The 23,726-nt window shown below is 45.0% G+C and overlaps 1 protein-coding gene across 5 annotated transcripts; it reads right to left on the reverse strand.

The window, feature by feature from the left end:
• Positions 1 to 284: 284 nt before the first annotated feature.
• On the reverse strand, positions 285 to 22,561 carry LOC139473251 (cationic amino acid transporter 4-like). 5 transcript variants are annotated; one of them, XM_071255784.1, is made up of 7 exons: positions 22,410 to 22,561; positions 12,210 to 12,435; positions 10,733 to 10,903; positions 7,905 to 9,103; positions 6,936 to 7,047; positions 6,039 to 6,203; positions 285 to 1,635 (listed from the first exon to the last, which is right to left on the reverse strand). In XM_071255784.1, exons 2-6 carry the CDS (start codon positions 12,400 to 12,402, stop codon positions 6,061 to 6,063), a joined length of 1,818 nt encoding a protein of 605 aa, XP_071111885.1. In that variant the 5' UTR covers positions 12,403 to 12,435; positions 22,410 to 22,561; the 3' UTR covers positions 285 to 1,635; positions 6,039 to 6,060. The 5 variants fall into 5 exon arrangements, with proteins under 5 accessions (XP_071111885.1, XP_071111887.1, XP_071111884.1 ...); XM_071255786.1 differs by having other exon boundaries at positions 6,126 to 6,203; positions 22,405 to 22,561; XM_071255783.1 differs by having other exon boundaries at positions 22,405 to 22,561.
• Positions 22,562 to 23,726: the final 1,165 nt, after the last annotated feature.

The raw sequence follows: 23,726 nt of genomic DNA on the forward strand, positions 1-23,726 counted from the left end.
AGTGAGTGAGTTGGGTTTAACACCGCTTTTAACAGTATTCCAGTTATATCACGGCGTGTCAGCTTATTCTGGAAGGAAAGCCCGAAGTGATGCAGGTCTCAGACGTTTACCACTTCGGTAAAATCCACGAGTACGGGTATGGTGCTGACAAACCTAGAAACATAATCGGGTCTAACCTGGATTCGAACCCACAATCATAGGTTTCTGGCCCAAGGGACGCAACTCTGCACAGGGAATCGCCCTAGATATAAGTAAGGAACTAACTCATTTGATAATGAAAGAAATAATTTATTGTTACAATTGTCAAGAATAGCGTTTTACATGATGGGTTCACATGATCCTGCTTCACAAAACAAAACGAAATCAGCACTAAACCTGTCCATACTTGTCAACTTTAACATCGGCCAGTAATAGTCGCAGTGCAGTGGTCGCTTCGTGAATGTCGATTACTGGGATGAAACGATGGCCATTGAGGAGATTCGTTACATTTGTAAGCGAAGATATTAAGAGTGCGAGCTTAATTTGTACGTGACTTTGATAATATTGCTGCCCCATCTGATTGGCAAGTTAAAAGTGGACGTCACATCGACAATATTGCTGCCACATGTGATGGCAAGATAAAAGTGGACGTCACATTGACAGTATTGCTGCCAAGTCTGATTGGCAAGATAAACGTGGACGTCACGTCGATACTATTGCTGACACATGTGATTGCAAATTATTAAAAGTGTGCGTCACATCGAAAATATTGCTGCCCATGTGATTGGCAAGGTAAAAGTGGACGTCACATCGACAATATTGTTGCCACATCTGATTGGAAGTTAAAAGTGGACGTCACATCGACAATATAGCTGCCACATCTGATTGGAAGTTAAAAGTGGACGTCACATCGACAATCTTGCTGCCCATCCGATTGGCAAGTTAAAAGAGGACGTCACATCGACAATATTGCAGCCACATGTGATGGCAAGTTAAAAGAGGACGTCACATCGACAATATTGCTGCCACATCTGATTGGCAAGTTAAAAGAGGACGTCACATCGACAGCATTATTGTGACGAGACATTCTGATAAATTGACAATGATGACCGCAAGGGTGAACAGGACGGGGTAGATATTAGTGGATAACTCTTTTCATAGCCGAGACACAGCATGTCCTTCAAGATCTCGTCCCCACTAGGCATAACGGGTGCTCGGGTGACGCTTGGACTCCGAGCTAACCAGTCCTCTTTAGCCCCTTTTTTTCTGAAGAGAGGGTAGCATCGCTTGAGATTCGAGTAAGAAAAGGTCAGTGACTTGGTTGATTTCTTGTCATCTACCTCGACGGCGTGGAACGTTGTTCATAACATTTTGGAGATAATAATGCCGTGTTTTAAAATTTGATATAGTCCCACTGTCCCGAGCGCTTTAGTGGTCCAGATACGAATATTCACAGGCCGCCATTGTATAGCTGGAATAATGCTGAGTATGGCGTTAAACAACAAACAAACACACAACAGCCTTGTACAGTTCATACTCCTTGGCAAAGCATGATGACGACAATAACTTTAGCACCATTCCCTCAAGACTGAATATTCCCCGGGAGAATCAGTCACATGATATGTTCCCGCGGCTTTCTGCCAGTCCAGATCCAATCTGAAAACGTGAAATACTGACATTTGATAACAGTCTTGTTCAACAGACGTGAGTGAGTACGGTTTTACGCCGCTTTTAGCAATATTACAGCGGGGGACACCAGAAATGAGCTTCACACATTGTACCCATGTCGGGAATCGAACCCGGGTCTTCGGCATGAAGAGCAAACGCTTTAACCACAAGGCTACCCGACCGCCCTTTAAACAGAAGACTAGGCGAGTTGAACTGGGGTTTAACGTCGCGTCCAAGATTATTGCACTTATATAGCGTGTGGCTGCTTGTACTAGTCCGGACTGATGCCGATTTATAGTGCTAGCTCACTGAGATACCATGCCGCAGTTTAACACGAATATCCCCCTCAGACACAGTATACTGACTCCGAGCCGACCAGTCATTGTTTTATCCCCTTAATGCCGAGCGCCAGACAGGGTAACAACAAGTACCATCTTTTAACGTCTTTTGGTATGACGCGGCCGGGGATCGAACCCCGGACCTTCCGCTCTCCGGGCGGACGCTCTACCACTAGACCACGGAGACGGTCTCACCAGAAGACTAGATAGCTGATAAGATACATGATTTGTCCGTGAGACTAAATATAACGACAACTGACCAGCGTGATAGCGATCAAATGGTATATATTACAACCCATGCTTGTCGTAAAAGGCGACTAACGGGATCGAGTGGTCAGACTCGCTGACTTGATTGAAGCATGTCATCGATCCCAATTGCGTGGATCTATGCTCATGATATCAATCACTGGATTGTCTGGTCCAGACTTGATTATTTACAGACCGCCGTGATATAGCTGGAATATTGCCGAGTGCAGCGTTAAACAACAAACAAACAAACAAACAGAGCAGACATTCAGTACAGTTTCAGCACATTAACAGTAACATTGCATGAGCAGCGCATCAGATATCAGTGGCGTTTACTACATGGGTTTCAGAGAAAAAAAAGTCTTCGAACGAGAGATTCAGTATTGTATTTTACGCGTGAGTGAGTATGTTTCACTTAACACCGCAATGAAATATGTTTCAGATTATGTCACATGTGTCTCAAATGATGAATGTCTTAGCAACCCACGAACGCGGTGATGATGCTGCCATAATCATATATCGAACTGGTTGTTTGAACTGTTGCAAACTCGTCGATAAATACCAAACAGACATATACCGAGTTAAATGAAAAATGTTTATTCTGTGGTTAAATATTGAGGATCGTTAACGAAAACGGAATGTCGTTGTGCATTCGAATCCGTAGGTAAGTCAGTGAGTGAGTGATTGTACGGTGGATCGGGTGGCCATTGTACGGTGGATCGGGAGGTCATTGTACGGGCGATCGGGTGGCAATCGTAAGGTGGATCGGGTGGTCAATGTACGGGGGATCGGGTGGCAATTGTAAGGTGGATTGGGTGGTCATTGTAAGGTGGATCGGGTGGTCATTGTAAGGTGGATCGGGTGGCCATTGTAAGGTTAGTCGGGTGGTCATTGTAAGGTGGATCGGCTGGCCATTGTAAGGTGGATCGGGAGGTCATTGTACCGGCGATCGGGTGGCAATCGTAAGGTGGATCGGGTGGTCATTGTACGGGGGATCGGGTGGCAATCGTAAGGTGGATCGGGAGGTCATTGTACAGGCGATCGGGTGGCAATTGTAAGGTGGATTTGGCGGTCATTGTACGGGGGATCGGGTGGTCATTGTAAGGTGGATCGGGTGGCCATTGTAAGGTTAGTCGGGTGGTCATTGTAAGGTGGATTGGGTGGTCATTGTAAGGTGGATCGGGTGGTCATTGTACCGGGGATCGGGTGGTCATTGTAAGGTGGATCGGGTGGTCATTGTACGGGGGATCGGGTGGCCATCGTAAGGTGGTTCCGGTGGTCACTGTACCGGGGATCGGGTGGTCATAGTGAGGTAGATCGGGTGGTCATATTACCGGGGATCGGGTGGTCATAGTACGGGGGATCGGATGGTCATAGTACGGGGGGGTCGGGTGGTCACTGTACCGGGGATCGGATGGTCACTGTACAGGGATCGGGTGGTCATTGTAAGGTGGATCGGGTGGCCATCGTAAGGTGGATCGGGTGGTCATCGTACGGGGGATCGTGTGGCAATTGTAAGGTGGATCGGGTGGTCATTGTAAGGGGGATCGTGTGGCAATCGTAAGGTGGATTGGGTGGTCATTGTAAGGGGGATCGTGTGGCAATCGTAAGGTGGATTGGGTGGTCATTGTAAGGGGGATCGGGTCGTCACTGTACCGGGAATCGGGTGATTATTGTTAGGTGGATCGTGCGGCCATCGTAAGGTGGATCGGGTGGTCATTGTACGGGGGATCGTGTGGCAGTCGTAAGGTGGATTGGGTGGTCATTGTAAGGGGGATCGTGTGGCAATCGTAAGATGGATTGGGTGGTCATTGTAAGGGGGGTCGTGTGGCAATCGTAAGGTGGATTGGGTGGTCATTGTACGGGGGATCGGGTCGTCACTGTACCGGGAATCGGGTGATTATTGTACGGGGGATCGGGTGGTCATTGTACGGGGGATCGGGTGGTCATTGTACGGGGGATCGGGTGGTCATTGTAAGGTTGATCGGGTGGTCATTGTAAGGTGGATCGGGTGGTCTTTGTAAGGGGGATCGGGTGGTCATTGTACGGGGGATCGGGTGGTCATTGTACCGGGGATCGGGTGGTCATTGTACGGGGCATCGGGTGGTCACTGTACGGGGGATCGGGTGGTTATTGTACGATCCTGCCATCAAACATCTCAAGCCGCACTGAAAGGGTTGTAATATTGCTCACTGCTGCGCAAACAGCAAACAAAAGAGTTTCAAAAACAAAATAAGAGTCAGTCATTCGGCTACTAAATCATTGTTCCGCGGTGTAGGTTAATACGCGTGCGTGCATGCAGTGGATTTATGCCCCGGAGTTGGTTAGTACATCCTTCGTGCATGCAATTGATTTATGCCCCGGAGTTAGTTAGTACATCCTTCATGCATGCAGTGGATTTATGCCCATGAGTTGGTTAGTACATCCTTCATGCATGCAGTGGATTTATGCCCATGAGTTGGTTAGTACATCCTTCGTGCATGCAGTGGATTTATGCCCCGGAGTTGGTTAGTACATCCTTCATGCATGCAGTGGATTTATGTCCTGAAGTAGGTTAGTACATCCTTCATGCATGCAGTGGATTTATGCCCCGGAGTTGGTTAGTACATCCTTCATGCATGCAGTGGATTTATGTCCTGAAGTAGGTTAGTACATCCTTCATGCATGCAGTGGATTTATGCCCCGGAGTTGGTTAGTACATCCTTCATGCATGCAGTGGATTTATGTCCTGAAGTAGGTTAGTACATCCTTTGTGCATGCAGTGGATTTATGTCCAGGAATTGGTTAGTACATCCTTCGTGCATGCAGTGGATTTATGCCCCGGAGTTAGTTAGTACATCCTTCGTGCATGCAGTGGATTTATGCCCAGGAATTGGTTAGTACATCCTTCATGCATGCAGTGGATTTATGCCCCGGAGTAGGTAAGTACATCCTTCATGCATGCAGTGGATTAATGCCCCGGAGGTGGTTAGTACATCCTTCGTGCATGCAGTGGATTTATGTCCTGAAGTAGGTTAGTACATCCTTCGTGCATGCAGTGGATTTATGCCCAGGAATTGGTTAGTACATCCTTCGTGCATGCAGTGGATTTATGCCCCGGAGTTAGTTAGTACATCCTTCGTGCATGCAGTGGATTTATGCCCAGGAATTGGTTAGTACATCCTTCATGCATGCAGTGGATTTATGCCCCGGAGTAGGTAAGTACATCCTTCATGCATGCAGTGGATTAATGCCCCGGAGGTGGTTAGTACATCCTTCATGCATGCAGTGGATTTATGTCCTGAAGTAGGTTAGTACATCCTTCGTGCATGCAGTGGATTTATGCCCAGGAATTGGTTAGTACATCCTTCGTGCATGCAGTGGATTTATGCCCCGGAGTTAGTTAGTACATCCTTCGTGCATGCAGTGGATTTATGCCCAGGAATTGGTTAGTACATCCTTCATGCATGCAGTGGATTTATGCCCCGGAGTAGGTAAGTACATCCTTCATGCATGCAGTGGATTTATGCCCCGGAGTTAGTTAGTACATCCTTCGTGCATGCAGTGGATTTATGCCCCGGAGGTGGTTAGTACATCCTTCGTGCATGCAGTGGATTTATGCCCCGGAGTAGGTAAGTACATCCTTCATGCATGCAGTGGATTAATGCCCCGGAGGTGGTTAGTACATCTTTATGCATGCAGTGGATTAATGCCCCGGAGGTGCTTAGTACATCTTTCGTGCATGCATGCAGTGGAAATATGCCTTTGAACCTAGCACTTGATTGGTACGTTCATGCATCATGCAGCGGAATTCAAACCCATACTCACACCGCGATGACAAGCAGTTACATTAGTCGTAGTCGTCGTAGTCGTCGTCCTGAGCGTTCATCAACGACGTCTCCTCCTCTCGCTTACCTTCAACGATGCTGGAGGGGAAGTTCTGGTCGCTCGATGTCTTTGGGAACAGAACTAACGCGACATATATTCCAAAACCTGAAGAGAGATTATATCACAAGTCAATCTCCCACTCAAAAACAAACCTGACGTCGGAGCTCTTGCCATGCTCTCACATGGGTTTCGCGCTATTGTAATAGTGACAATATTGCCGATAGATTAAACATTGTATGAGATCAGGGCCATGGCTCCAAAGAGATATAGCGTCTATATAGTCCCAGTCCTTTTGTATCGGATACTTGTACAAGTGTATCCCCGGTCGCGTCATACCAAAAGACGTTAAAAGATGGTACTTGTTTTGTTACCATGTCTGGCGCTCGACATTAGGGGGGAAACTCTCTCTCTCTCTCTCTCTCTCTCTCTCTCTCCTCTCTCTCTCTCTCTCTCTCTCTCTCTCTCTCTCTCTCATAAACCCCATTTCACCTCACCTAACTTAATGCGAGTGAGTGAGTTGGGTTGAACGCTGCTTTGAACAGTATTTCATTAACATCAAATTGATGTGGCAAGTAAGCCTGTAGTGATGAGCCCCTGTATCACTCTGGTGGTGACATGCATCAACCACGTCTGCCAGCCTGACCCCCCGACCCCTTACGACAAGTATGGGTTGCTGAAGACCAATTCTAAGCTTGAATCTTCACGGGACAAGTTGATGCTCAAGTCAATGTAATTCTCGCGTATCAAACTAATATCCTCAGGAATACCAGCAGATTTGGGCACACACGTGGCATATCTCCTACACAAATGATGTTTCAAATTTTGTTATTGACATACCCAAAGTCACAAGGATGGTGTACCCAACGACCCCCGTGACGTCAGCCGCCGCTACCAATAGCACGACGTTGATGACGATGGAGAGTATTGGAAGATACGGCACCAGCGGCATCTGTTAAAAGAATATTGTAGAGTGAGTGACTGAGTAGATTGAGGACAGCAGTGATGCAGTTACGTGGGTCTGGTCACCTGTGACACATGCGCATTGACGACGTTCAAGTCGCCAGTGGCGTAGGTCAGGTCAGCAGTGACGTATGCGCAGTGACGCGGGTCTTGACACCAGTGACGCAGTGACGCAGGCCGTTGACGTTTACCGCTTTGGTGAAACACGTGTATTGTAATCATGGGTTGTCTGGGTTACAAAAGATCTATTCTAAGTCTGATCTTCACAGGTACCGCGTCAATATAATTAATCATAAAGACATGTAATTAACTCGAGATTCAGTTTGGGGCAATAATCTGACAAACTGCTCTTCTCTGATGTTAATTTAAAAGGCAGCACTTCAAAACTTCAAACAATATGGTATACAAAGATAGGAGAAACCAACATCAAATATAATCTAGTTTTCAAGGGCTATGTACATTTTCCTATACGTCCTTATCCAAACATACGTTATTGGTTGGTTGGTTTAACGCTGCACTCATAAATATTCAAGCTATATTACGGCGGTCTGTAAATAATCGAGTCTGGACCAGACAATCCAGAGATGGATATCCTGAGCATCGATCCACGCAATTGGGATCGGTGACATGCATCAACCAAGTCAGCGAGCCTGACCACCCTATCCCGTTAGTCGCCTCTTACGACAAGCATAGTCGCCTTTTACGACAAGCATGGGTTGTTGAAGACCTATTCTACTCCGGATCTTCACGGGTCACGTACTATGATGACAACCCCGATATATATAAAGCAGAACATGGTCAAAACGGAGGACATTTGTACTGAATTCAATCGTGTGAAGTACTTACGCTGAAGCCGTTGTGTTTCGCCGACCCTGTTTGTGTCGCCATTAGCACCGATAAGAAAATCAGTAACCCTAGAAGAAGTCCTAAACAAACAAACGCCAACACGTTCCTGTTCAGGAGATCGTCAATACCACCAACAAGCTGTAATCCAAGACCCAGAGACGTGAACACTACAAGATACACCAAATTCTGCAATCCTATCCTGTCCGCCAAACCTCTGAAACCTGATCGAGGTTCCCTTCGTGGTCCATCACTGGACAGAAGGGAGCGTTCGTCCATTTTAATATTTCCATTCTCTTCATTTACTGAACTTGAACTCGGTTCCTCGCGTCTACTGAGTAACAGAATACCGTTTGATATAACAAAACTTAGAAATATAGATATAACGTTAAAGCTGACAAGGTTGGAAATGTCGAAGAGAAGGGCAAATACAGACACAAGGAGACCCATGACCACGGCTGCCCTGACTGGAACCTTGGTAGTCCTGTTCACACTGAGGAAGGCCTTCAAGAACAGTCCGTCACTGCTCATGCAGTATACATGTCTTGATAGGTTATATAAGTTCAAGATATTTAGATTACTGATGCCTAGAGTTGGGCCTATGCTGACGACGTATTTCGCCCACTCGAGGTGCTTGTAGACGAATGCGGACGGAAGTGGAGCCCGGGTGTCAATTTGTGAGTAGGGCACAAGGAGGATGAGGCCGCAGGACGATCCTATGTATAGCAGTGTTACAATAAGTAATTCTGAGAATATTGCTCTTGGGATGGATTTTCCCGGAGTCTTGCACTCTTCAGCTGACATGCAAATAATGTCGAATCCCTGAAATGCGTAGAAACATGCTGCAGTCCCTGCCATCACACCACCGATGCCAAACGGCAAGAATCCTCCATGTTCAGTGTTGATGATGTTGCTGTAGTCGCCTACAACCAACCCCATAACGGTGACAAACAGCAGAACACACACTGACACACACGCCAACACTGTGCTGATGAAAGCGGAAGCTTGGACACCAAGGGAGATAATTATTATCACCACAATCTCGTATGCGCATGCCAGGAAGTCCAGATTTTCGCTAAATGGCGGCCCGAGTGTGACCTTGCCAAGGTAGTGGTCTGTGGTTTCGTGGATGTAGTTGTTGAAGAGCGAGTCGAGATAACCGCTCCAGGCTCTAGCTGCAATGGCGCCACTTGTGAGAAAACCTAGAAGAAGACAACACAGTGACTATATATATGCTGTTTCGTCAGAAAAAAAGAAATGTTTGTTTGTTGTCTAACGCCGCACTCAGCAATATTCCAGCTATATGACGGCGGTCTGTAACTAATCGAGTCTTGACCAGGCCATCCAGTGATTGATACCATGAGCATCGATCTACGCAATTTGGTTACGATGACTTGCATCAACCACGTCAGCGAGCCTGACCACCTGATCCCGTCAGTCGCCTCTTACGACGAGCATAGTCGCCTGTTACTGCAAGCATGGGTTGCTAAAGACCAATTCTACCCCGGATCTTCACGGGTCGGGGAAGAATTGATCTCCAGCAAGCAATGTTGTTGTAAAAGGCAAATAAGTTGAAACGCTGGTCAGACTACGTAGGGCGTTGCTCATTAGATCAATCACTGGTTTGACTTATGTAGCTGGAATATTGCGGAGTGAGTCAGTGAGTATGGTCTTACGCCGCTTTAGCAATATTCCAGAAAAATCACGGCGGGGGACATCAGAAATGGGCTTCACACATTGTACCCATGTCGGGAATCGAACCCAGGTCTTCGGCATGACGAGCGAACGCTTTAACCACAAGGCTACCCGACCGACCCAGGAATATTCCTGAGTGCGACGTTTTGGCGTATGACGGACAAACACCTTTTGCGAGTAAGTTTTTTTATGGTGTTTTAATAATATACTACGGTCCACCATATTTTTGGCTTCACACAAGATACCAATGTGCGCAAGAGAGCCCAGCCGGCAAAACGAGCCACCGCTTTATCAGAACAACACTATTGAAGCAGGCTTATCTATCGGTCGTTCCATACCTCAAGGCACAATCGATAAGCGTTTGTGAAAGCCGCTGTTACCATTTGACATAAAATATATGTTTTTATTATTATGATAAAGTATTAACACCAGCTGTGATATTTCATGTGGTCTGACAAAAAGAAAAAAATAACTTGAATATGAGAGTATGGGAAATTTCATTGCACATCGACGCTTGACTGACGTGTGATGTGTTTAAAAATGTATGTGAAGTGAGCCACTGATCACCAATAAGTTTCGGTACAATGCACATTTCATAACAGTTCACAGTTCCATTGCTTGAGCTCCACGTCAGGTTTGAGTCGCGTTTACTGCATGTGTTTCAGAGTGTCATCGTTCAGGACTTGACAGGACGACACCACATGTACAATATGTCACGGCATCTACGAGATCTTGGTTTAATGCCGCTTTGAACAGTCTCCAAATTATAAGTTACGTCCACAACCGATGAAACCCACGAGATCGGACATGGAGTCGACATACTAATTTGGGCAGTTCGGAATTCGGTTTCTGGCGTTTCTAAGGGACGTAACTCTGCACTGGTCATCCCCACCACCCCTGCTTCGACCCCAAACCTGAGAGCATGCTATACACATACGTGTATGGACCTACCCACAAGGGGGCGGTGGGGTAGCCTAGAGGTAAAAGCGTCCGCCCGTCACGCCGAAGACCCGCGTTCGATTCCAAACATAGGTACAATGTGTGAAGCCCATTTCTGGTGTCCCCCGCTGTGATATTGCTGGAATATTGCTAAAAGTGGCGTAAAACTACACTCACTCATTCACTCACTCACCTACCCACAAGAGTTATCCAGCCGACAAGGAAGGCGAGCAGTTCACATGCACTCTCATACACGTAGGTGTATGTGGCGCCAGTCTTGGGTATCCTTGCGCCGAACTCCGCGAAGCAAATGGCGTTTATGACAGTTACTATGCCGGCCATGAGGAAGGACAGTAGCACACCAGGTCCTGGTGATAAAGAAGACATAGTGTTCAGTTCGTGAGTCATATAAACTGTACAGATAATTGTAAAATCATCAAACACAAACATAAACAAACTCCATTCCACTGTACAAGCTAATTGGATGTTACACGCACAGTAATTGTCCGTATTTCAACAACACTCAACAGTGTCATGGTTTTCGCGTTAATAAATACTTTACAATTTTCACCAATATTGCAGATGGATGGAGAATTTAATTAACTTAGGAACAACTAGAAGTGTTATTGTATGCTAACAGTACAGTCACGTGGAAGTACTCTTGGTGCATGGACAGTGGGATCGACAATCTGTGAGCAGTTTAATTGTAACTGATTAGTAGAACGATTTGAGCGTTGATCGTGATATTTGGAAAATGAATAAATTAAATTACTGTTCTGGTTTCTGATGAAGTAAACATGGCATATCGAAAGAGCTGTGAATGATGATGGGATTGTGCGGTAAGAGATGACCTAAAGATGACCCAAGGAGGACCAAATGATGACCCAGAGATGACCCCAAGAATTACCCAAGGGTGACCCAACGGTGACCAAAGGATGACCAAAGGATTATCAATGGATGACCCAAGGATGACCCAAGAATGACCCAAGGGTGACCCAAGAATGATCCAAGGATGACCCAAGGATGATCCATGGATGACCCAAGGATAACCAAAGGAAGACCCAAGGATGCGGTTATATCCCCTAACTGTGCCTGGATGATGGTCCGGGATAATGACAACTCCTTGGTGTGGGTAAACGTCTAACATCTGCATGACTCAGGGCTCCCCTGACACATAAATGATCTGTGAACATTATTTCAGTTACACCACAGCGTGTCATCTTGATGTGGGGGTAACGCCAGAAGAGATGCAGAATTTCTGCTCGGATTGGCCCGATCAAAAGAAAGGAGTTTGGCGAAGACGTTTAACATACGCCTCAGGCAGTTGCATGACCTGATATATGTTGCTTCAGAAAAATTGACTTGCCTTTGCATGTGTTAGTGACGGGTGCCTCCTGAGGGACAGGATACGCCCCCCAATTAACGAACGCCTAACATCACTAGTTGATAGTGATTCATAAACACATGCTTATGACATAGACGGAATCGTACAATAGAAAGTATGTTGTCGCCTCTATTTAGAAGTCTAAACAGCAGTTTATACATGTATGTGTTGGCACGCAGACTAAGATGGCATTATCAAATTAAGCTAACATCACATAACATCAGAGCCACAAAGCCGGTAGGTATAGCCATTACCAACGATATGCTGACCTAAACGAAAAACCGTCCCACCTGCATATTCCTTTGCTGCCACGCCCACCAGTACATATATGCCCACCCCCACCGTGCAGCCCACGCCCATGAAGGTCAGGTGGGTGGTGGTGAGACATCGCTTCAACTCCGTGCTGTGGTCGTGCTCCGAGATTATCTTCTTCTTCTTCATCCGAGTCCATAGGAGCCGCAGAGAGTCCTTCGCGCCCATCATTGTTGACGTAGGCTCGCACTTTACCTTCTCATCCTGTGTTCAGATATATAAAATGAGTGAGTGAGTGAGTGAGTGAGTATGGTTTCACGCTGCTTTTAGCAATATTCCAGCAATATCACGGCGGGGGACACCAAAAATGGGGTTCACACATTGTACCCATGTCGGGAATCGAACCCGGGACTTCGGCGTGACGAGCGAAGGCTTTAATCACTTAGCTACCCGACCGCCCCCGATATATAAAAATATATTATACAAATAATGGATAAGCATGAAACACATCCTGGGGTGGTCTGACTTTGTAGCTGTAGCTGTAGCTGTAGATAAAATAAATATCTAATTTCAACAAAATCCTAAGTCGTAAACGTCAAGGCAACCGTGGCCATCATGGCAACCAAATTGCCTGACAAATATTTATCGAACTAGATATATTGTTGGGTAAAATAGAAGTATTGTCACATGTTGCACAATGCAAACATAACAGAAAATAATATTAAATGAATATGCAATGCATGAGATTACAGGACAATGTTTAATGTATGTGCACCAAATGAAACGTCAATACACCAATTTTTTGGCTGAGTCAGGGAGACAACAGAGTTCAAAACGTCCCAATCAGTCAGTCGTTATTGATTACAAAGTGCACAGCAACACATGTTGATGATGTTGGCTGTGTGGTCTATGAGTAGTCCGGCTTCTATTTCACTGAATCATGTTCCAGCAGCGGCCAGGACGACTGCCACGAGATGTCGCCAGTCACAGGAACTCACAGAGTAAGTGTTGGGGCATTCCTTGCCACGTGGACACCATCGAGTCAGGACAAAACCAAAGTCAATGGTAGCATGAGTAACTATCAACGCCACGCGGGGATACGCAGTCAGAAGAGACATTGTAACCATCCGATCCACATTTTATGTCGCTTTTTGATAAATATGAGATAGTATACGTATTATGTATACATATATATTATGTAGTATAGCTAATGACAGTTCTGGACCACTTCCACTGGAGCCAGATTTAGATACCTATACCACTACTACAGGGGGATTTTTTTATGCAAAAATGATGAAGATGCAATTCAACGATCGTCATGATTCGTATAAAAAGAAACATCAATATAGATTAATAATGGATAAAATTTACTATAGCCCACGAGGATATTGGAACGGTATAGGAGCAATACAAAAATTAGCCACCGCGGCTAAGGTATCTAAAGATGTGGCCAAGGATTGGCTAAATAACTGTCATTGTCTATTCTAGTCCCGAGATTCCTCTAGATCTATGCGTTAAATGAGAACCAGTAACATGCTTGAAATTAATAGGTGCTATTTTGACTTGTTGATAAAACTTTATTTTTTTATAAATTCCACAATATTTTACACTGAAATATGTCATTCATATACATAAGAAAAGTATTACCTTCATGTGTTCCGGAATGAAAACGTGGACATTGATGATGTAAAGCGTAAATATCGGACTCACTGAACTTAAACCCTTAGTCTGTGTGACCATGAACACAAATGACAGTTTGTGTGACTATAATACTCATACCAGCAGTTTAAGGAGAATAGCTTGCCAACATGTGGCCCTAAGCTACAACATCAACATGTAAAGTGATGTCGATAGGCATTCACCTAACGAGGTAACACGGGATGATATGTAGTTGTTGAATGATGCTGTGTTCAGTTTTCCTCCCGGGGGAGTTCAGATACACAAACATACGGGCAGTACCCGACACAGCTAATACGTTATTGCCAGATGGCACAGCAATATAGACGCTTGTGGTATGTGTAATACAGGTGTTAAAAGCTTTGCAGAACAGAACGATAACAGTAGTACATGATTTAAAGCTGAAACAATTATACAGTGCAGGATATATAGGGGTTCTCTACCGTTTCCCGAATAGCGCTCCTGCTTAAAACGTTCGCTCGTCACACCTGAGGCCCGGGTTCGGAGCCCGGTACTAAATCGTCTCACAAAGCTAAAAAGGGACTCACTCGTCGAACAACACCACAACGGTACTCACTCGCCACACAACACCACAACGGCACTCACTTACCACATAACACCACAACGACACTCACTCGCCACACAACACCACAACGACACTCACTCGCCACACAACACCACAACGATACTCACTCGCCACACAACACCACAACGGCACTCACTCGCCACACAACACCACAACGGCACTCACTCGCCACACAACATCACAACGGCACTCACTCGCCACACAACACCACAACGGCACTCACTCGCCACACAACACAACGGCCCTCACTCGCCACACAACACCACAACGACACTCACTCGCCACACAACACCACAACGACACTCACTCGCCACACAACACCACAACGACACTCACTCGCCACACACACCACAAGGACACTCACTCGCCACACAACACCACAACGACACTCACTCGCCATACAACACCATAACGGCACTCACTCGCCACACAACACCACAACGGCACTCACTCGCCACACAACACCACAAAGGCACTCGCTCGCCACACAACGCCTCAACGGTACTCACTCGCCACAATACACCACAACGACACTGGCTCACCACACAACGGCACAAAGGCACTCACTCGCAAAACAACGGCACAAAGGCACTCACTCGCCACACAACGGCACAAAGGCACTCACTCGCCACACAACACTACAACGTCACTCGCCACACAGCACCACAACGACACTGGCTCGCCACACAACGGCATAAAGGCACCCACTCGCCACACAACGGCACAAAGGCACTCACTTGCCACACAACGGCTTGTAATACGAATAATAGATGTACCTGCATTACAGTGTTTACTATCGCACACATAACTGCACTAGACAGGTGTGTATACTGTCAAAAGATGTGTTTAGGATGTAAACACATACAAGACATGTTTAGATCTAAACATGCTCAATAATGTGTTTCAATCTTAAACGGAATACACATTTGGTGTTTTCTATCTAAGCGCATTGAAATCTAAACACATGAAAAATGAGCTACTGTCTCGCAACTTAAACACCTGGTCCACCTAAACACAACACCCCATCATCTAAACATGTTCAGATTTTAAACATGCTAAAACGTGTTTAGCTTTTGAAAGTTTCAACTGACACTGACCTTGACCTCGGACATTCCTAGATGTTTAAGGTAACTCCTTTGATGTGAGGAAAAGCAGGTTTTGTTAACGGCATAACAAAGGTAAGGCGTGTAGCGACAGATGATACACGCAGTGCGTGTCCACACTGGCAGATAACCTGACGTCGGTTCGTACAACGGCGCTCAAGCTTTCATAGCTCACAACCATCTCATTACCGGTCTGACTGAATACTGTTTTCGTCATGGATAGTTTACATATGTGACGAGGACCTACTGAGTCTCTGATCTGACTCACTTATACATAACCAGCTGTGACGACATCTTCAGCCAGGCGAGCTTCGTGTTTGTTTGTTTGTTTGTTTGCTGTTTAACGCCGCACTGGGAAATATTCAAGCTATATATGTATATGACGGCGGTCTGTAAATAATCGAGTCTGGATTAGACAATCTAGCGACTGACATCATGAGCATCGATCCATTGATTTGGGATACGATGACATGCATCACCCAAGTCAGCGAACCTGACCAACCGATCTCATTTGTCGGCTCTTACGACAAGCATAGTCGCTTTTTACGGCAAGCATGGGTAGCTGAAGACCTATTCTACCCCGGATCTTCACGGGTGTCATCCAACAGTGGCTTCGCTCCTCGGTCTTACATTGTTTGTTTGTTATTTTACGCCGCATTCAGTAATATTCTTGCTGTGTGACGGTAGTCTGTAAATAATCGAGTCTGGGCCAGACAATCCAGTGATTGATATCATGAGCTTCGATCCACGCAATTGGGATCGATGACATGCTTTAACCAAGTCAGCCTGACTGACCACCCGTTCCCGTTAGTCGCCTTTTACGGCAAGCATGGGTTGTTGAAGACGTATTGTACCCCGGATCGTCACGGGTCCGGTCTTACATTGCCGATATCCGATTGCCAAGGACTTACTATCCTCGACCATAACCGCGTAGGAGTGCTTTATCTCACATATAAACCGTCTAAATGCAAGAAATAACAGTAAAAAATCGAGATATCTTATAGTGAAACAATACAGTGTGTCGCGGTATAAACGGAATGAGATCAAAGCGTGCGAGAGAAGAAACACGTGCAACATAAACAAAACTACTCACATGAAAAATTGAACACACAATCACCATCTGCCTCGGTGGCTCAGCGGGAATACAGTGAGGAAAAGCAAAGCACAACATGTTATGTGAAGTTGCAGGTTCGATTCCCGTCATACAAAAGTGAAAAGGTTCCGTGTCTTGTCTTCTATTTTGGAACATTGCACGTTTTACACCAGGCTCCACCTGCACAAATCGATCTTAGCGCTAAAATCATCGTAAGATTATGTTAAAGTATGGGACTTAAGATCATCTTAGCGCTATGATCGCTTTATGCAAGTGGGCCCAGGTCTTACTAGGAAAAAGTAAAACCTCCCAAAAGGCTAGAATTATTTCGAAATACGAATACAATAGGCAGTAGGTTAATAACATCATCTCATGACTTGTTTCATTGACAAATATGAATATGCATTTCTGTATACAGTACAATATAAGCCCGTATACCACTTCCCCAAGGCGTACACACACTGGTGAATATCGTCATATCAAGCTTCTATAACAGGGAGCAGTCACTAAAACTAACCCGCAGTCAAGCCCTTTCCCCAAAGTGACGATTCGGTTAGATCAAGATAGAGTCGCGGCGAGTCTTTTGTTGGGTGGCCGCGTTTCGGCAGCTTGGCTCCTGGGAGTTTCTTATAGTGGCCCCGCCCCACACTGCGACACATGACGCGTCTCCTTAAGACAAGTGATTTGCCTCTGTTCACCAAGCAGTGAATTGGTACCCGGTAGGATGAGATGACAATATGGTTAACCTTCTAGCTCTAGTTTGGGTTGTATACTCCCCAGGGAGCGGAGAATGATTGTTGAGTGCATCAAGATCCATAGACCGGGGTAATAATAGCGCTTTGAGCATGCCCCTGTGTGGAGTGGAAATATTCGCATTACAAATGGCCTATTATTTTGCGGATATCGGAATAAGTCGGAATAAGTCGGAGATGTCGGAATGAGCCGAGTCTACCGGACCGCGACGTTTGGACCTCATTCTCTAATGGACAAAGTGTCAGACCTTTCGTGGACCATCTCTGTATTATATACCTTAATACTGCATAAAATTGCTAACATGGCGTTTGTAGTCCAAACCTACATCGTTGTATTCGATTACTGTGCACCAGACGCTGTATCAATTTCAAGGATGCTTGAATATATATATATTATGCGCCGCATCTCGTATCCATGGAACATGCGCCTGCTATCGATAGGTACATTGCATTTGCATTTTCTTATTGATCACATCCTTATACAATATGATGGAGAAACTGAACACCAGCTGCTGAAAACAATAGTGTAACACAACCATGTTGTTTGTTTGTTGTTTAACGCTGCACTCGGCAATATTCCAGCCATATAACGGCGGTCTGTAAATAATGGAGTCCGGATCAGACAATCCAGTGATTGAAATCATGAGCATCGATCCACGCATTTGAAATACGATGACGGTGACAACAAAGTCAGCGAGCCTTACCGCCCGATCCCGTTAGTCGCCTCTTACGACAAGCACAGACGCCTTTTACGGCCTCCATGGATTGCTGAAGATCTATTCTACCCCGGATCTTTACAGGTCGAACAGTATATGACTGTCAGTCTGTGATGCAGGTCTTCCACTTTGGTGAAACCCAGGAACACAGGTATGATGCTGACAGAAACATAATCAGGTCGCACCGGATTTGGAGCCAACGATCATTCACGCCTTAGGGATGCAACACTGCATATTGGACTGCTTTGTTTAACGTGACTGGGTCGTTCGAGCCCCAAGATGAACATATTATAACGAACACGCTCATAACGAACTGACGGATACAACGAACTATTTGGGGTCTCAATTTGCTGTTTATATGCTGTATATATGCATGTACCGGACTATGGTTATAACGAACTAAAATTAATGGTTCCTGTGAGTTCGTTATAACCGTAGTTTACTGTATGTACATTTGAAAGGGGGCACAGGTGGCCCAGTCGTCTAAGGAGTCGCAAATTGGCTGTGCAGAATTGCGTCCCTTGGGCACGCCAGAAACCTATGATTGTGGGTTCGAATCCCGGTTCGCCCCGATTATGTTTCTAGGTTTGTCAGCATCATACCCGTGCTCGTGGGCTTCACCGAAGCGGAAAACGTCTGAGACCTGCATCACTTCGGGCTTTCCTCCCACATTAAGCTAACACGCCGCGATATAACTGGAATACTGTTAAAAGCGGCGTAAAACCCAACTCACTCACTCACTCACATTTGAAAGTAGTCTGTCAAATGTAAGAAAGTAGATAAAGTAGTAAAATAGTAAATTATTGAGGGAGATGTGATCTTCACCGCAATGAATTTTCCAAATTGACAAGTATACTGTTTTGTGTATGTATTAAGCGACACGAGGTTGTTTTGTAAAAAAAAAATATAGGTACCATTTTCTTTCGAAAAGGGCTTTATTTATGCTTAGTTCTGAAGAACGATTGGAACACGGAAGGACTGACGAGGGAGGATACCTTGACGAACGGCGAGAGAGTACGTGAGTTAATGAGTATGGTTTTACGTCGTGTTTAGCAATATTCCAGCAAAATTACAGAAATAGGCTTTAAACATTATACACAAGGCTGGCGTCGAACCCGAGTCTTCTGCGTAACGAGCGAACGCATTAACCGCTAGGCTACCCTTCCGCCCTGAAACGGAGATTGACATTGCCACTGACTGTGTCATGGTGAGCAGAAAAGATGTTCCACAAATTATACCACTTGTGTGTTTGAGTGAGTGAGTTGGGGTTTAACGCTGCTTTGAACAGTATTACAGTTGTATCATGTGTCAGCTTAATGTGGGAGGAAAGCCCGAAGTGATGCAGGTCTCAGACGTTTGCCACTTTCGTAAAACCCACGAGCACGGGTATGGTGCTGACAAACCTAATCGGGGCTAACCGGGATTCGAACCCACAATCATAAGTTTCTGGTGTGCCCAAGGGACGCAACTCTGTACAGCGAATTGCGGCGCCTCAGACGACCGGGCCACCGGGCCCCCACCACTACAACGAACATATACCACGTCATGGTCGGGTTAGAATTGTCCTTCAGCAACCGATGCTGGTCGTAAGAGGCGACTAAAGGGATCGGGTGGTCAGGCTCGCTGACTTGTTTGATGCATATCATCGTATGTCTGGTCCAGACTCGATTAATTACAGACTGCCGTCATGTCGCTTGAACATATTTGAGTGCGGCGTTAAATAAACAGACAAAACAAGTCATGAATACCGGCGAACTTCCCAGGAAGTTTTCAATTTCACAAAAACATAATGAATAGAATGGTCAATATCAATTACTGTTTCATTGCTGGTTCAACAGCACGTGATTTGTTGGTATCGATCGCCATCACACCTGTTCACTGATATCCTATAGATATACAGACTAGTGTTCGTATCACGTTCTGAAACCATACAGCTGGTTACTGCAGATACCTATTTCTACCTGCTCGTATCAATTTCCGCGATATATGCATAAACGCACTTAAAAAACGCGTGTTTAACGATTGTATCTATATTAAACAGTCTCACTCTTCGATTCTATGCCTAGTGTAAAATAATGGTTTGCGCTCTGTTTAAATGTAATTATATAACTTTATACACCTTGAAAAAATGAAACTCCGCTTACAATATATTTCCTTTTCAAGCAGCCATTTTTTCTAAATCCTGTATTCGTGTCTTGAATTTTTTTATGGTTTTACAACAGCTGTATGGAAAGATGGAACGGAAATCGATAACCTGAAGTCATTCATTGCAACTGTTACGTCGGATTAGTGAGTTGTCTCACCGTTCGTCTGTATTTACATCTGAGGGTGTGCGAGGAACGCTTGTTTTGTTTGGGTTTTTTGTTCAACGCCGCACTCAGCAATATTTCAGCCATATGACGGCGGTCAGTATATAATCGATTCTGGATCAGACAATCCAGTGATTGATATCCTGAGCATCGGTCCACGCAATTGGGAGTCAGTCTGACCACCCGATCCCGTTAGTCGCCTCTAACGACAAACATAGTCGCCTTTTCCGACAAGCATGAGTTGCTAAAGACCTATTCTACCCCGGATCTTCACGGTGCAGGGACAAACGTCGTGTTCATGTATTGCGTCCATTCAGACATCCACGTGGAAATAAAGATGGAGACGGTGCTTGACATTTGTCCGGGTGTATATGGGTGCAGGTAGAATATTTTGTGGTTATCCTTATTTGAATGTCAGGAAGTAGATCTGAACCTTTAACCCGTGAAGATCCGGGGTACAATAGGTCTTCAGCAACCCATAGTTGCCGTAATAGGTGACTATGCTTGTCGTAAGAGGCGACTAACGGGATCTGGTGGCCAGGCTCGCTGACTTGGTTGATGCATGTCATCGTAGCTCAAATGCGTGGATCGATGCTCGTAACATTTGTCACTGGAGTGTCTGGTCCAGACTAGATTATTTATAGACCGCCGTCATATAGCTGGAATAATGCTGAGTGCGGCAAACAAACAACTAACAAAACAAAAAGTATGTCATCTTAATATAGCAGTATTATATTTTCAAACTGAATACGTACAACGTCAACTGACTAAAAAAAAGAAATACAGTTGCCATGAAAGAGTATGCTGCAGCCAGTAATGTTATAGCCAAGGTCATGAAACCAGTGGTTGATAACATGAGCAATGACCTATGCATACGATGACCCGCAGTCTCTCTGCAACCTTGCGACCATCCTCACCACCGGGTATCCCCAAAATGATAAGACAAATTTAAGATGGGTGAAGCCAGATATCACTATTACCAGCCAAGCTGTTTCAAGACGTCATCCTTCAAAATACTCTGCATTCAACACAATAAAAGATCAAATTATTTTTTCATACAAGAATTGATAGTTCGTTGGTAGCCGACATATAATCCTCGTGATAGTGGCAACTCTCGCGCCGCGCCATTTGGGACCTTTCGGCGTATTGTCATATTTCCTCGCATAAACACATCTCTCGATTGAACACCAGACACTGATTAAATTCCAGGTAGAATTTTTATGCACGGAATTCGTCCCGTTGATATCTTTGCGATTAAACGCCGGTGGTAAAGATTGTCTGAAAGTAATTATTTATGCCAGAGCGTTTAATCGAGGAACATGCGGAAAGCTGACACGTCGTGGCACAGGCGGATAACAGCTCAAATCCGACTAATTCACCGTTATGTAACTTAGGTAATAGAGGTACACATTCCGGTAGGCGAGTGTTAAGCTGTATTATACTGGTGTCGTTTACATGAGGAAGTTTTTTATTTGCATATGCCAAACTGCCTTATAAATACACACGTGATTCCACCACGCCTAGATATATTACAGATAGATCAAATCCGGTTCCTGTCACATGGGACATGCCTGGCATATTACAAGTATTCACAGTGACAATCCATGACCGTTCTAAGTGACATTTGTTAGAACATATTCACAGCGCTGAGGTCGACCTATACTTTGCACTTAACTATCATGTAATAATTATGTACAACATTGTGTACGTTGTTTTCTTGTCGCTAACAGTTTGGGTGTTGCAGTGTGCTCGATAGCCGATAGCTTGATCTGCTGGACAGCACCCTATTTCTAATATTACCTCACTTCATGAATAAACCTCAATCGCTATCGTCGATGTCAAATTTACCTCGATATAACACAGACACCGCTGCGAAGGATTGTGTACTGTTATGTCGGTAGGTGACAGGCTTTGCCCACGTGGCAAGGCAATGGAGCGAGCGAAGGAAGAACATCGTATCCAAATAATCGTTACTGAAGCAGAGTATTCAAACTTACCTTACACAAGGTAAATACCGTTATTCAGGTGCTGATCATGCACAGGTGGTCCAGGAAGGAATATACACCATCATAACAACATATTTGTGCCTTATTTGACCTTTGACACGGTAGGTTTCTCTACCGTGAGTCTCCCGTGTGTTGTTGTCGTATTATTGACAGGGCGAGTCTATTTCAGTGTAGGGGTCAGACGCACTGAGTCGTGACTGTGCTATGAGCGCAGGACTGAGGCTTATTGCCGAGCTGGTGTGATGTGTCAAGCTGTCCTGGAACCGGATTTATTTGTGTTGACTTATTTATGAAACTTTGAGGCCTGAGGCTTAAATATTAAATAGGGTAGCACAGGTGGTAGCGTGAAAGACTAGAAATCAAGTGGTTGCTGGTTCGCATATCGACGAGGTTAAAAAATCTATAAATGTTTATAAGTGTGTTGTTGTATTACTGGTGGTATTTCTCTCATACTGGAAGCTGACAATGAAAGTATATCTGATTACTATGAAAGACAAGTAACCTCATTTAGTTTATACCACCAATTCATCTCTTTCAGCATTCTCACACGTAGTGTATGAGGAGTTACCTCCCTTTTATTGTGCCTCGATTTGTGCTTTCCCGTCACAAAAATTGTCCTACATTTCGTATCAGCTTCGTAAAATACAATCCCCATGTCCTACCTTTCATTTTCAGAGTTGTATAATCTGGCAGATATAGATGCTGTGGGTCTATGTCAACGATTCATTTCTACCTACAGAATACATATATAAGCCGGGGCGGTCGGGTAGCCTATAGTGGTTAAAGCGTTCGCTCGTCACGCCGAAGACCCGGGTTCGATTCCCGACATGGGTACAATGTGTGAAGCCCATTTATAGTGTCCCCCGCCGTGATATTGCTGGAATATTGCTAAAAAGCGGCATAAAACTATACTCACTCACATATATAAGCCACAAGCATGGCTGCCAATCACTGTCCATTGTGGGTGTTACTTAATCATTAATTAATTAAGAGTTTGTGGGTCGAGACAACATCTTGCGGGGATTGCCTACAGGTCAGGTCGGGTCGGGTCGGGCCAACGTTTTATTGGCTAATTACTCCATTATCGACGACCATACCTACATATTATTGTTGCAACTTACACGTGACATTAATCAACAATTATCAACCAAAATCGTGCACCATAATTATGTGATTGTCAGTAAATCCCTTGAAAATCAGAAAGTCGAGCTGTGTGTAAGCGTCGCTGAGCTAGGTAACATGTAAAAGAGCAATCGTTAAACGAAATAGGATTTGAAACGTTTCAAATACTTCTAGCTATCGTGATACAATTT

Source organism: Haliotis cracherodii, unplaced genomic scaffold (assembly GCF_022045235.1).
Source record: "Haliotis cracherodii isolate W230 unplaced genomic scaffold, xgHalCrac1.p SCAF_27, whole genome shotgun sequence".
Taxonomy (NCBI): domain Eukaryota; kingdom Metazoa; phylum Mollusca; class Gastropoda; order Lepetellida; family Haliotidae; genus Haliotis; species Haliotis cracherodii.